This window comes from Salarias fasciatus, chromosome 19, assembly GCF_902148845.1.
Source record: "Salarias fasciatus chromosome 19, fSalaFa1.1, whole genome shotgun sequence".
Taxonomy (NCBI): Eukaryota; Metazoa; Chordata; class Actinopteri; order Blenniiformes; family Blenniidae; genus Salarias; species Salarias fasciatus.
In genome coordinates, this window is record NC_043763.1 from 18513515 (window position 1) to 18527320 (window position 13806).

A 13806-nucleotide genomic window follows, 5' to 3' on the forward strand; every position below is an offset into this window, starting at 1 on the left:
AGACACTCCTGAAGGCAACAAACATTTCTCTATGTTAAGCCAGTGGAGATATTTACACACCCCGATGCATCTCAGCGCTTCCCAACTGTCCATCCACGGTTGTGAAGAGGTTTTGTTCAAGTTAGTCAGAGAGGAACACCTTTCTGTCAAATAACTGGTTTTGTCCTCCTGCTTGACGGGGGATGTGAGATGGAGCCAGCTAGGCAGTTTTGACAGACCAGAAGTCATGCGTCCATGCACAGAATAGTCTGACGTGAACATTCAAGCCCTGTATTGGCCCGCTCAGTGTCTGGTGTATGAGGGGGAAAAAAAAGTCTGCATGTGATTCAGACAATAGTGTAGTAAATGCACTCTGTATTGGCGAAGCACAAACAGAACTCTGGATTCCGCAGTCGTTACAGCTGATCGATACAGATGCAGGGACAATTCTTACAACAGAAAGGTTGGTTTTCACAGTTTACTCAGGGTTAGAGAGTGGAGGATTTCCCAAAATTTTGCTTTCCCAAAACTGTTTTTCACTTTCAGTAAATCGATTTAAAACTTCTTTTGATTAACTTTTTTTTTTTCAACAATTTGCAGATAGTTACAGTCATTCAGGAAGCACCACCATCGATCATGTCAAGTCCTCAAGGCTACGCCAGTGGCATGAGAAAACAGGAAACAGTAACCAGATACAGAGTGGTGGATTCTGGTTAGATTGGAATCTATCAATCTTGGAATCAATCTAACCAGAAAAAAACACTCATCTTATGAAGGGATGCTCCTCAAGATTTTTGATTTGTTAGATATAACTCCCCTCAAGCATATTGTCTATAGCAGTGCCTTGCTGGCTTTGAACTTGATGGTTTCCAAATCCTATGAAAATTGTTTAATTCTACATATCTTATAACCAACATTCAATATCAGAAAGCTTAATGAACCCTATCTCCAATTCTAATCATGCTGATTATTGAAGTTTAATCGGTCACTCAGCTTAAGTTGTAATGATCAGATAAGCTTTCTGAAAACTTGTTTGAAGTGAATGTATTGCAATCGAGGAAGTAGCTGTATTCACCATTGGCGCGCTTCAAAAATGAAATTTTGTTTTTTTTTTGTATCATGAATATAAAAACAAAGTTTCAAAGCTTAAATTTACAGCCATCATGTAACATTTTAAAACCCCTGGTAACCTGTTGGGTTAAGTCATTATCTTCAGCGCCCTTAAAGCAGTTAAGGATAGCGAGACAGCCGCCCTTCACTGCGTTTGAATCCCAGTTGCCTCAAGAAGGCCACCTGCGAGGAAACTAGTTAAGTCATTCTGTGCAGGTTGTAATGACCCCTGTAAACGGGAGCAGCTTAAAAGATACTCGGGGCACTACGTGACATATGTGCCTGCACTGCCCTCTTGCCGTTTGTAAGTCAACCCCTGAGCTCCTTTAATCTACTGAGGTAGGTCAGGAACTGAGGGAGCAACGCTAAGCAGACCACTGTGAACGCCAGGTCACATCAGCCAGACAGGGCTGCCAATCGGGTCAGCGCGAACAGACGGCTGCTGTCTGCTAGCGTGAGTGAGCATACTGCAGATTAAAACAGTGCAGGTTTCAACCGTCAAGCAGACGTGATGACTAAAGCCCGAACAGTCGAGTAGACCTCAGCCTGATATAATTGCTGAGGATTGCTTTATCGCAGCAAACTGTGGAACAGCCTGAAAATGCTGCATCCAGTGAAACAGGTCTACACCGTTGGGGAAAAACAAACCATTCTCCTTTCTGTGCACACTTTAGTGGTACACAGGGTAGTGGTACCCCGCCTTTTACTCATTGTGAGCAAGTCTAAACATTAACTCCAGATTCACAGTACCCTAAGTCAGTTTAAGGACTTTGCTGAAGTTGGAGTTGAAGGACAGCTTTAAGTACTGTTGTACAATTCAGAAAATATCAATATCATGTTCCGTTCCAAGAATTCCACACGTCAACTAAGCAGGCGCTTTTGAAGCGCCGCTCTCCCTCTACCTGCACAGAGTGTGTACACAGCCACAAATGCATGTGTCAACAGCAAAGACATTTTGTTTCATTTTCATGCAGTATTGGTTACATTCATTATTGAACTTTCTCTTTTTCATAGATGAGACTGTTGGGAAGTTAAACCATAAACCTTAGTATAGCTCCTTTTAAAGTACTATTGGTCTGCATTTCCAGTATTTTACACCACGTTTACTTGATTTTCCTGTTTACCTTTTTTTTTTTTTTTTTTTTGACCTCTATGCAGTCGGTCTCAGACATATTATGGAGATTATGGGTCATCTCAGTCTGCACAGATGTGCTCCTTATTTTAGTCCTTTAGTCTCTCAGATGGACTGGATATCAGTGAAAATAGACTAAAACAATGAATTGCTGATTTCAAAGGAAGGGCTTATCTTCAACATGATAGTATGTATTGATATTTTCTTTTTGTATTGACGATCCAAGTTTATCCATGATTAAACAGATGTGTCAATACAGAGCTTATGTAACATTTGGTGTTATGTATTGTTTCTTTTTTGCATGCCTTTCAGATGACTAAGAACACAATGGCAGACAAGTTACAAAGTAGCCATAGTCAGTGGCTGAGGTTTTATTATTATTATTATTGTTGTTATGACATTGTTACAGTATCACATCGGGAAAACCTAACTCAAATTCAGGGCGGCAGAAGGTAATATCCTTGAATGAGGGACAAGTCAAAATATAACAGACTTTGTTAGAAATTGTGGAATTGCTGCTAGGAGGCATAACAAAGCTCTAAAATGATGCAGGAAACTCATCATATTTTAAAGTCATGCTGCATTAACGATTTTATTTCAATTTCTAGTATTGTCACCAAATTTGGAGTGTTTAATGCTTAAAGATTTATTGTGGAGGCAAAATAAACACTGAGTGTTAAACATCTCCAACACTGTGTACTACCATGTAACTAAAGTTTATAAAACATAATTCCCATGTGCAAATCACAAAATAATTTTAAAAATACCCTTTAAAAAATAGCTTATATAATGCAACACAAATATGAAAACTTTTTTTTAATAAATCAAATATCATTCAATTTCGAGAGGGGGTGAAAAAGTGGAGCTGTCCCTCTACTGCAGTGTTTGTTTGGTGGTTTATTTTTAATCACAACTTTTCCAAATATCATACTCTCTGTGACAATGGAATTGGATTTTTGTGTATGAGGATTCTTTGGCTGGATTTGAAACACAGAGCGAACTTATTTTGCTAAATATTTTTCAGTAGGTTTTATCCAACTCTCAGCTGGAGGACCGCGGGAAAGGAGAATGAAGGAGGGCTTCTTAGACCAAAATGTCTGGATAAATCATATAGGCCCCTAAATAGGCGTGCGCGCGTGTATGCTTGCTTGCGTGTGTGTGTGTGTGTGTGTGTGTGCGCGCGCGACAAGTTTAAACCGGTTTGTACGTGGACGGGAGGCCGGTTTCAGCTGGCTGCGTTTCCGCGGTAACACGCGCCCTATAAAAACGAGCCATCCTCCTCCGCCGCCTCACTCCAAGTCGTGCCGGCGCAGACAGCCAGCCTTCCCCCAGCAGCAGTCTCCATCGTCAGGGAGAACTTAACTTTTAACACCCCAGAGTTCGGGTCTCATGGGCAAACTCTTTGTAAATGCTTTTTAAGGTACGTTGTCGTCTCTGACTTGCCGCGACTTTGTAGTAAAACCGTTATACCGCAGCTTAGACGTGTGCTGTCTGGTCGGCTCCATTCATGGCGGATTTATACAGAAACGCGATGTTTTTATGTTTTCAGGCAGTCTTTGTATTTAACCGGAACTGCGAGTTCTGGTTAATGGAAATTTGAATGGAAGTGGAGTGTAACCGTACGTTAAGACTCGTCCGGTTTTACACCAGTGAATAATTATTTCATTGTTGACTTCAAAAGCCTTCTTTGTAGCGTTAGTCTGACTCGCCGTGGTCGTGTTAACTGTATTCTTTAAAGAGTGAAGTGAATCTGGCTCGATTAAAACCACGTTATCGGTAACATGAGACGCTCAGTCGCCGCATGGCGTGAGGGAACCCGGAGCGGAACCGGTGTGTGGACGTCGGCGTTATTCCCGCGTCTGCGATTGGTCCGTTCCGATAGTCTTCAGACACGTGAACTGGCGACTTCCCTTTGTGATTGGCTTGAATCGTGAGTGGGCGGGGCGTAGACGCCCGATTCTTTGAACGAGTGCCGTCGGTGTCGGGTTGTCATGACAGTTATGAAATGGAGCAGGATTGGGAAACGTGGGGGGGATCAGGGGTCCCGCACCCGTTTTCCAGCCCAGCTCGAGTCTTTAAAGGTTTTTAGCTACATTAGTGCAGTATGCTCAGGCTTAAAATGCCTCATTCACAGTCAAGATGTTTAATATACTTTCAACTTTATAGCATGACGTCTGTTTTCCATTATTTGCCTTGTTGAGTACAATGAACTTCTTATCTCCTTTCCAGAAATCACACTCTAGGAAATCGCACACTGGCTACTCGGCAGGTCCCGGCCTTGAGTCTTATTTAAAAGGGTTTAATTTCACTGGTGAACCTCCTTGGCTTCTCTGCACCTGAGTAGCAGCTCCTCCAAATTCCATCTCTTTCATATCCATGTAAGTGCTTCACCATCTGTGGTTTGTAACTTGACTGAACACTGATGTGTTATCTAATCTTACAGATACCAGTATCCGAACAGTGTCAGAATTGCTTCCAATATGTCAGAAATCAGATTGAATTAAACTAAAGATATTGTACACCATTCCTTGAATGTAACCTGATTATCCTCTCCTCTTTGTTGGTCTTCTCCAGTTTACTCGTGACTCGTCAAAAAGACCTCCTGTCATCATGAACACAACTGTGCTCAAGAGCTCTGAGTTCTCTTATCTGGAGGAGGGCTTCTCTGCTCGAGATATTCTTGAGCAGAAGATAAATGAGGCGTCCATCACGGTAAGCATCTTGACCTGGAACTGAGAAGATGTACAAATGAACTCGTTTTGTTTAAATCTGTCAACAAGCCGATGTTTTGTTTTAGTATTTCAATCTCCAGTTCTTCAAGTGATGAGATGTAGCAACACCTTCATGCATGACTACAACCGCTGTGACATATTAAAATGTCAGTAGCTTATTTAAGAGTAGATATTTAACAAGTAGTGCATTAGGACCTTGAAACGATGGCAATATATTCCCCATATTTTCAGTTCTAAGAGATACACATGCATTCTGGAAAAAAAGTTAACATTTGAGCTGTTCTAAAGAAAACCTGGTTTAACAGTTACCTGAAGCCCTGTTGCTTCATGTCATGCTAAGACAAAGACAGCCCCCTTTCACCAAAAGTCACAGTGTTCTGTCTGCTACAGTGGAAAAGTTGTTTTGAACAAAACTGCATTTCATTTTAAGTTTAACACAAAGCAGGTTTAACCTGCAGCATGTTTGTTTGATACCTGTGTTGACACATTGGCAATTTCTCTGCTATGTTCAAGTTACTCTGTTATGCAAGACGTCTTTTCATACTGGCTCACATATTACATAGTTGAAATGATTACTGTGTATCCATGTAATAAGAGCTGGAGTTGGTGTTCCTTTTCACAGGATGACAGGGATGCCTTCTTTGTGTGTGACTTGGGGGACCTACTGAAGAAACACCTGCGCTGGGTCCGGCTGCTGCCTCGCGTCACCCCTTTCTACGCTGTCAAGTGCAACAGCAGCCGCGAAGTGGTTGCTACTCTCGCGTCCCTGGGAACCGGCTTCGACTGTGCAAGCAAGGTTCGCTTTGAAATATTTTGATCAGCATTCAAGTTTCCTGGAATGACAAAGCACGCAGACTGATGACTCACTGAAGTTGCAACAGAAGCTCATGTTTAATTGGATCCTCGTCTCGCTGACGCGTCTCTCTCCAGGTAGAGATTGAGCTCGTTCAGTCTTTGGGAGTGGATCAAAGCAGAATCATCTATGCCAACCCCTGCAAGCAAGTCTCCCAGATAAAGTATGCATCAAACCACGGGGTTCAGACCATGACCTTTGACAGTGAGGCAGAACTCGTCAAAGTGGCCAACTTCCATAGCAATGCCAAGTAAGACTTCTTTGATAACCATAATTAGAACATTTAGAGGCCTGTAATTTCTCTTTTTTGCATTTTGGTCTCATTCTCCTTCGTCACGGTTTTCAGGCTGGTGCTGCGCATTGCCACGGACGACTCCAAGTCAGTGTGTCGACTGAGCATGAAGTTTGGGGCCTCTCTCAAAGCCTGCCGGGGTCTGCTGGAGCGTGCCAAGAAACTCGATCTGAATGTGATTGGCGTCAGCTTCCATGTTGGCAGCGGCTGCACTGATCCTAATGCCTTCACCCAGGCCATCGCAGACGCCCGCTACGTCTTCGATTTGGGGGTGAGTTAAAGGAGAATTCTCTTGAAACATTGTAAAGGGACTTGCACCCGGCAGTGTACAGTAAAACTCACCTTTATGACCTGTAGGCTGAACTGGGCTACAACATGGATCTGCTCGACATCGGAGGAGGCTTTCCTGGCTCGGATGACGTTGAACTGAAATTCGAGGAGGTATGATGTCTCGTGATGTGTCTCTGCTGTGCTCTATTCATTCTTGTATATGGATTTGACGTTGACCAGCGGCCCCGTTCGTTTCAGATCGTAGCGGTGATCAATCCAGCCCTGGACAAGTACTTCCCCGCTGACTCTGGCATCAACATCATTGCTGAGCCCGGACGCTACTATGTGGCTTCTGCTTACACACTGGTGGTGAACATCATTGCCAAGAAGGTCATTGTGGATGAGGACTCGGCCTCTGATGGTACGAGCCTTTACCGTAACTTTTCTGAAAGTAAATCCATAGTGTCCCTCTGCATCAAACTCAGTTTTTTTTTTGTCTGTCTCTCACAGAGGAGGACGAAGGGACCGCTGACCGGACCCTGATGTACTACATTAACGACGGAATGTATGGATCCTTCAACTGTATACTGTTCGACCACGCTCACTGTTTACCGACACTGCACAAGGTAAGAGAAAGTCGAAGGCAGAAATGGCTGCAAAAGCTGCTTAGAAAATGAATTAAGAGTTGTTGTTTTTTTATTTTAACAGAAGCCAAAGCCGGATGAGGTCTTGTACCCCAGCAGCATCTGGGGTCCGACGTGCGACGGTCTGGACCGCATTGTGGAGCAGTGTAAACTACCAGACCTGCAGGTGGGCGACTGGCTGCTGTTTGAGAACATGGGGGCCTACACTGTGGCAGCGTCCTCCACTTTCAACGGCTTCCAGGCGCCAGAGATCAGCTACGTCATGTCCCGCCCCGCATGGTGAGTCAGCAACACTGACGGTGCAATCTGGATGGAGCTGTATGTACCAACACTGTAAACACTTAAAATAAAAATATTAGTGTAATTCTTAAGAATTGAGTATACCTGCATAAATGTAGCTTCTCATTTAAACTGTAGTTCTATCAGTTTTGCATTGGAACTGTAGTAAACTCCTTAAAAGATTTATATGCATGTAACCAGTATATAAATGGAGTTTTGTATTTTTTCCTCTCTTTCCTCCTCCAGGCAATATTTGCAGCACATCAGCAGCGGGGACTTGCCTGCTGCTCCGGAGGCGGCCTGCCCCCCCGAAATGCCAGCCTGCTGCGGCCGCGAGAGCAACTTGGACGTGCCTCCCAAGCCGTGCCAGACCCACGTAGTTTGAACAGCCTGCGGCCGGTCCTAGCATCTTAAGTAGTCGAAGCAGGTTCTCTTTTCTGCTAATGTAAAAGAAACTTTTGAGGCCAGTTACTTGACAGGAGAACGAGAGGGACACGTTGTTGCACATATTGCTGCGTTCTGTACCGAGGCTGGGGATCAAACCCTCAACGGAATGAATCCAAATCACACTCCGATTTTCTTTGTGGGCTTTCGGGGGTGTCTCGGCGCTCCCTGGGCTTGGGTGTGTTGCTGCAGCAGTCGTCCTCAGAGTGACTGCTCGCACTTGAGCAGTGCGACGAACTGTTACATTAAAACAAATACACGCCATGACGCAAGGGGCTTGAATCACTCCTAACAACAACGTGGCAGTGGCTACACCTGCTCACCTTTTCAAGACCCAGCTAACTGCTCAAACAGCTCAAGTTCACAACTCACAAGGAAGTAGTTGGAAGGCTGATTTTCATTCCTCAAAGATGGCTGCTATATATTCATATTTATCTTTCCCATGGTCTCCACTTCAGTACAGAACGCTTCAAGTGTTAATCATCAAGATCGCATCATGCCAAAATTAATAATCTATATTTTAGTCTTTGATTATGAGAATTGTTGGCACCCCAAAACAAGTTGCACTCAAACCGTAGTGAGCACCGCGGCGCTCGGCCTGCAGTCTGTGCTGGTACAGCTGCAGGAGAGCGTCGCCACTTCTTACCGCCGCCTAATGATTTCGCAGGAGCCGCCGCAATCAACTCTTAAAGGTTAACACAAATCACAGGGACTCAAAAAGCAGACTGCTCCTCTCCTCTTCTCCTCTGTTGTATTGTTCTTGTTTTGTTTTGTAACTTGTAAAAAGTAGCAACTCTGCTATCGATACGAGTCAACAGTGTTTAATCGCATTTTAAAATGGATATGGAAGAGACGGGATTGCAGAATCACATTGCGTTCCTATGGAAATATTTCTGAATTTTTGTATTTTTTTTAATCAATAAAATGTCTGATGAGGGCCGAGTTACTATTGTCATGTGTTTTGTGCAAATACAGCAGCAGACAAGTTAAATCACAGCTGCAGGTTGGTTTTGTTAATAATTTGTTAGGTTATCCTGTGTGAAGGAAATCTGACTTCCAGATTTCTGCAGCTACAGAGTTCATCACCTCCTCTGAAGCTCTCTGGCGCCCCCTGGGGAGGCGTCCCTCCACATTTTGAGAAAAAATGAGCCAAAGACCTACAATGATAATTTATTTTAAGGACTCTACAAAAACAATGCATTGCAAAGCAAATTTCATTTTCATATATTCTAGTTTTTCACAATAGGATAAGCCTTTAGATTACACAGATTTTTCACAAAAAGGAATGAAATTCACGTTTTAGATGGTAAATGTCACACTTCAGAAGCAACTTATGTGTCCTCTGAAAAGTTATATAATCACCTTTTCATGTACTTTAGAAGTTTTAGCAAAAAGTAAAACTAAAAGGCATTATTGTAACACAGAAATAGAAACAAGTAGGAATTAACGATGGTGCAGTGTGTAGCAGTGACCTCAGTTACATTTTGTCCTTTCTTTCACTCAACAGTAATTGACTGAAGTCTAGAAAGAGAAACAAAAACACAATGAGACAGTGCCTTTGTCTTTTTTTTTTTTTTTTTTTTTTACATTTTTTTACGTTTTGAAATGGCTGAAACAGAAACGTTTGCATCATAAACACACTTAGTTATTATATTCAGTTTTGTGGTTGTTTCACCTCTCTCTGTGAAGGTATTTGGTTGTTTTGTGTGTAGATCTATGTTACTATGATCGATCTGTTTCTTTACTGTCGTCTCTTTGTGTTGTCATTTTGTTTGTGTACTGCGTCAGGATGCAATCACTGCTCTTCCCTGCTGCTCATAATGCTTTTTGATGTACCCGGTGATGGCGTTCTCATTATTAAGCTCCTTTCTGAAGATCATGATGTAAAACTTTGGGGCCAAGTGAAAGCCCAGGACGCTGTAGCTCGAAATGAGAATGGCCGCAATCTCCACCGCTGCCTTGTTCCTCCCTTTCAAAGCGAGGAAGAGTGGGACGAAGATGATCCATATGATCAGAAACAGCAGCATGCTCACGCTGATTAAAACTGCATTTTTATACAGATCTGGCAACTTTTTGCCTTTAAAGGCAAACACGAAGCAAACGAAGGCCCAGAAGGCGAGGTAGGCTATCATGGCTGCAAAGAACCCCACTGACTGCAGCGTGCACGTGTGCACGTTGTGGGGGTGGATTTCCGTCTCCTCGGGGACTGGCGGGTCCAACAACATCCACGCGACCGACAGGGTCAGCTGGATCCCCGAGACGACGGTCACCACGACGACTCGGTCAATCCTCTTTATCCAGGACGCCACCTTCGTGTTAAAGTCAAAACACACCAGGATCTGAAGCAGGTTAGCGAGGATGCATGATATGCAGAGGGAAAACGCCACGCCAAAGAGGGGCAGGCCGATGCGACAGGAGTCCCGAGTGGGTTTGTCCTGAAAGTTGAACGTGAGGCAGAAGCAGGCCAGCAGGGAAAGGAGCTCCAGGAAGACCAGGTACCCTCCGACGGCCTTCACGATGGGAGTGCCCTGATAGATCGCAAAGTGAACGGCGAACGAGATGGTAATGATTATCCCCAAGGCCGCCAAGCAGCTCAGAGTGATGGAGAAGGGGTTGGACCAGTTGAGGTACTCCTCAGTGATGTTGAAACATTTGTCTCTCTGGCCATCCATCGAAAACTGCTTTTCACCGCAGTGCTGGCACGCAGTACCTGGACAGGGAAATCCAAATGCGATGCATGAAACTCTTACACAGGAACTGAGTGAGATATGTCTAAATATAGAATCTAATTTAAAAAAAAAAGAAGACATTTTATGAATGCTGAAAAGAGAGGGGTGGAGAGGATGTTTTCCCAGCATGACTTCTTTCTGCCTGCATCTGTTGCAGATACCCAGAGAGAAGTAAGTTCATTGTAGACTTGCTCACTTCCCTCAGTGGATATTTATTTTACTGTCTTTACTGGAAGAGCTAACAACCTGTCCAGAACTACATTATTAGATTATTCAGCACATATATAAAAAAAGGGAAGTGTCCAGACCTTTAGGACATAACAAAATATTCGCTTATGCTGAACCAGCTACAGCACTCACCATTCCCAGGGGAGAAATCCCCATCCGCACAGGGTGCACAGTAACCACAACACTTGTTCCTCTTGTCCGGCATTCTCAACTCCAGACCAGGTTTGCACGTCTTATAGCAGTTGTAGGCAGTCACCTTTGACGGACAGAGCAGAATCAGAACATACAATTTATAGACCATCTCGACCAATAACCGCATTTTGACATTATCACCTCACCTCATCAGCAGTCATGGCTTCCTCAAGATGATCCGGGACTCTAATCGTTCCGTTTGGCCAGTACTCCCCAATGATTTTTATTTCGGTATCAGATCGATTCCAGTACACTATAGCATATCCTAAACTGGGGTCCCCATTCTCGTCGAAGAATATGTGCGTGGTGTTCACTGTACAGTTGACTTTTTTAATTTCCTCAAGAAGCTGCAAGACAAACAGTAATGCAGTTACATTGAGCAGGAAATGTATAATATTTACTGTTTTGGCATTTCTGTGGTCATAAAATTGAGGTAATTCTAAGCTAAAGTCATACAGCACTAATGCAATTTATATTAGATATGGTTACTGCACCTCCAAGGCTGTGAAATCCGAGGTCCGTTCACACCATTGGCTGTTACATTTCATCAGGCGTCTCAGACTGTCAGCGATGACCCCAACAGCCAAGTAGATGCTATAGGAGTAGTCCTTGTCAATGTACTTTATCAAGCACTCCGGGTCCAGACACTGTTTGGACTGATGTTGGCTGTTTGGTAGCACGCAGTCCTCCACTGTGTTCTTGCTGGACTCATCCAAGCAAAACGGACTTTCTGCCGTCATGGCACCGTGTGTCCTGTCGACTTGTGACATGAGGTATTGTCTGAAACCTGGCACTTCCCGTCCATTGAAGGTGAATCCGAAGACCTGCCCGGCCAACTCAATGCCTGGCAGTGTGGATATCTTTGTGGAGGTGGACCACGTGTCGCTTGCAATCCAGGTTCGGTTGAGTTTGTGTTCAATAGCCTCCAACATGATTATTTCTACATTGGTGTCCTTGGTGAACAAAACAATCGCCTCTGCTGAGGAGTCATTGATAAGTCCCACCAGTTTAACCAGCAGTTTCCTGCTCTCTGAAATGTTTTGGTTGAAGTAGCTAGGTAGGATTTCCATGAATTCAACGCAGATGTCATTGACTGAGAAGTAATCACTGAGACGTTCGCTGCCGTACCTCCCATACTCATCATCACTCCCCACGATGGCCACGGCTTTCCAGTTGAACTTGTTCGCCAGTTCAACAATTCCCTGTGTCTGGTGTTTGTCACTCGATACAGTTCGAACAAAAGTGGGGAACTTGTATTTCCTGCTGAGCAGCTCGGAGGTTGCTGCATAGCTAATCTGTTGCAAGAAGGAATACATGTATATTAAAACAGTTCCACGTAGTACGCTGCAAATAATCTAACAGACAGTTGGAGTCAGCAGAGAAATGGGACAAACCTGAGCCACTGATGACAGAGAGATGATTCGTGCCACTGCTATGGACACCTCGGAAGACTGTTCGCCAATCACCACCTTTGTCTCAGGGTCTCCGGGAAGAGGCTGAGCATCCTCAGTCAGTCCACACATGAGGGGATCGGACTCAGCTTTCAGCAGCTGGAGCGTTGCTCTGATGGCGAGGCTGACGTCTGCACAGGTGTCGTAGATGTCGTACCCGATGGTGAAGTTGGGCAGAAGTCTGCGTTGGTTTATTTCCTCGATGGCGTAAATCATCACTTGAGAGTGCAGGAAACTCTGGATGTCAAAGCTACAAAGAGGCGACAGACGACATTCTAGAGACGGTTTGTGTTAATTTCTCCGACAGGAATCAGTCCACAGAGTACTTACTCATGACAGATGAGCGGTCCGGGTCCGTTACTTCTGTTGGTTTTTAAGTGAATGGAGAAAAGTCCTCCAATAATGATGTTGCCGGGAGAATTTTCACGTCTCAGATGGTTTACTCCTCTACAGGTGTGAAACACACCGAGGAGGCTGACACACACCCACAACACATACATCGCTACTGTGCTCAGCTGCAGCATGGATGCATACATTTGCTCATCTCCCCAGAGTCTAACTGGTTCCCTGTCAGCAGTCTGTATAAAACTTCCCCTTGTTGTGTCATTTGCATTCAAAGATACAATCTACAGATTGATGAGAATCTCTCATAAAAGAGGAAGTCATCCATAATCACATGTTATGATCTACCATTTTCATCTTATGCAGGTTTGTCTGTTTGACTGCATTTAGGAATATTACTGTTTTGTTGTGTCCTGCCAGTGGCTCCAGCGCCTGGTCAAAATAAATACACAAAATGCCACTTGAAGAGGATGTATAATTTTAAAAACACTACTCTTTGTTTTTGTTTATTTTTTCAGTCCTGCATGCCTCTTCCTGGTGTTTTTGCATATTTGTTTCAGGTTGCTTAGTGTCCTTGTTAAATTCTCAATGCTCTAACATCCAGATGCTCGAGCATCTTCCTCCATCTAACTAATGTAACTTCAGCAGGTTATGGTTATGGAGGAATCAATCATGAGACTGTCAGCTCAGCTGATGTATCACAGGAACATTACAGAACAGTAACTTTGTAGAAAGGACTAAATCCGACAGATGATATGATCACCAGATGATGGAATCATCACACAAAGATGTTTTACCCAAGGTGTCACATCCCACTTCTGGCCTCAGCTTGTGTCTTGCAGGGATAAACCAGTAGAGGGCAATGCCCTGCTCATAATGGTACTCTGAAGACTTTGAAGGAAATTACAATCATAAATGCAATTGTTTCATTACATCTGTTTTGAATGTGTGATTTTCTCAACCACCAAATCCAAAGTACTTTTGAGAAAATATTTGATTAGACGGGTGCTTTGAAAACAAACAGGACACATAACAGTTTCCTTGGGAAATATAAGAGTTCATTTATTGCAAAATAGAAAACAATTAAGGGCTACAGTTCAGACTGAGGATGAAGAAAAATGAATTACTG

At 43.7% G+C, this 13806-nt stretch overlaps 2 protein-coding genes across 2 annotated transcripts; one reads left to right on the forward strand and one right to left on the reverse strand.

Annotated features, from left to right (window-relative positions):
• The first annotated feature begins 302 nt into the window (after nucleotides 1-302).
• odc1 (ornithine decarboxylase 1) lies at nucleotides 303-8522 on the forward strand. Its single transcript, XM_030117303.1, has 12 exons — nucleotides 303-313; nucleotides 3543-3641; nucleotides 4451-4599; nucleotides 4796-4933; nucleotides 5576-5749; nucleotides 5884-6056; nucleotides 6153-6369; nucleotides 6456-6539; nucleotides 6627-6789; nucleotides 6879-6994; nucleotides 7077-7291; nucleotides 7538-8522. Exons 4-12 carry the CDS (start codon nucleotides 4832-4834, stop codon nucleotides 7674-7676), a joined length of 1383 nt encoding a protein of 460 aa, XP_029973163.1. The 5' UTR covers nucleotides 303-313; nucleotides 3543-3641; nucleotides 4451-4599; nucleotides 4796-4831; the 3' UTR covers nucleotides 7677-8522.
• A 715-nt stretch (nucleotides 8523-9237) lies between these two features.
• Nucleotides 9238-12870, reverse strand: LOC115406867 (G-protein coupled receptor family C group 6 member A-like). The gene is made up of 6 exons (XM_030117125.1): nucleotides 12666-12870; nucleotides 12279-12585; nucleotides 11379-12179; nucleotides 11031-11231; nucleotides 10825-10948; nucleotides 9238-10445 (listed from the first exon to the last, which is right to left on the reverse strand). Exons 1-6 carry the CDS (start codon nucleotides 12857-12859, stop codon nucleotides 9520-9522), a joined length of 2553 nt encoding a protein of 850 aa, XP_029972985.1. The 5' UTR covers nucleotides 12860-12870; the 3' UTR covers nucleotides 9238-9519.
• Nucleotides 12871-13806: the final 936 nt, after the last annotated feature.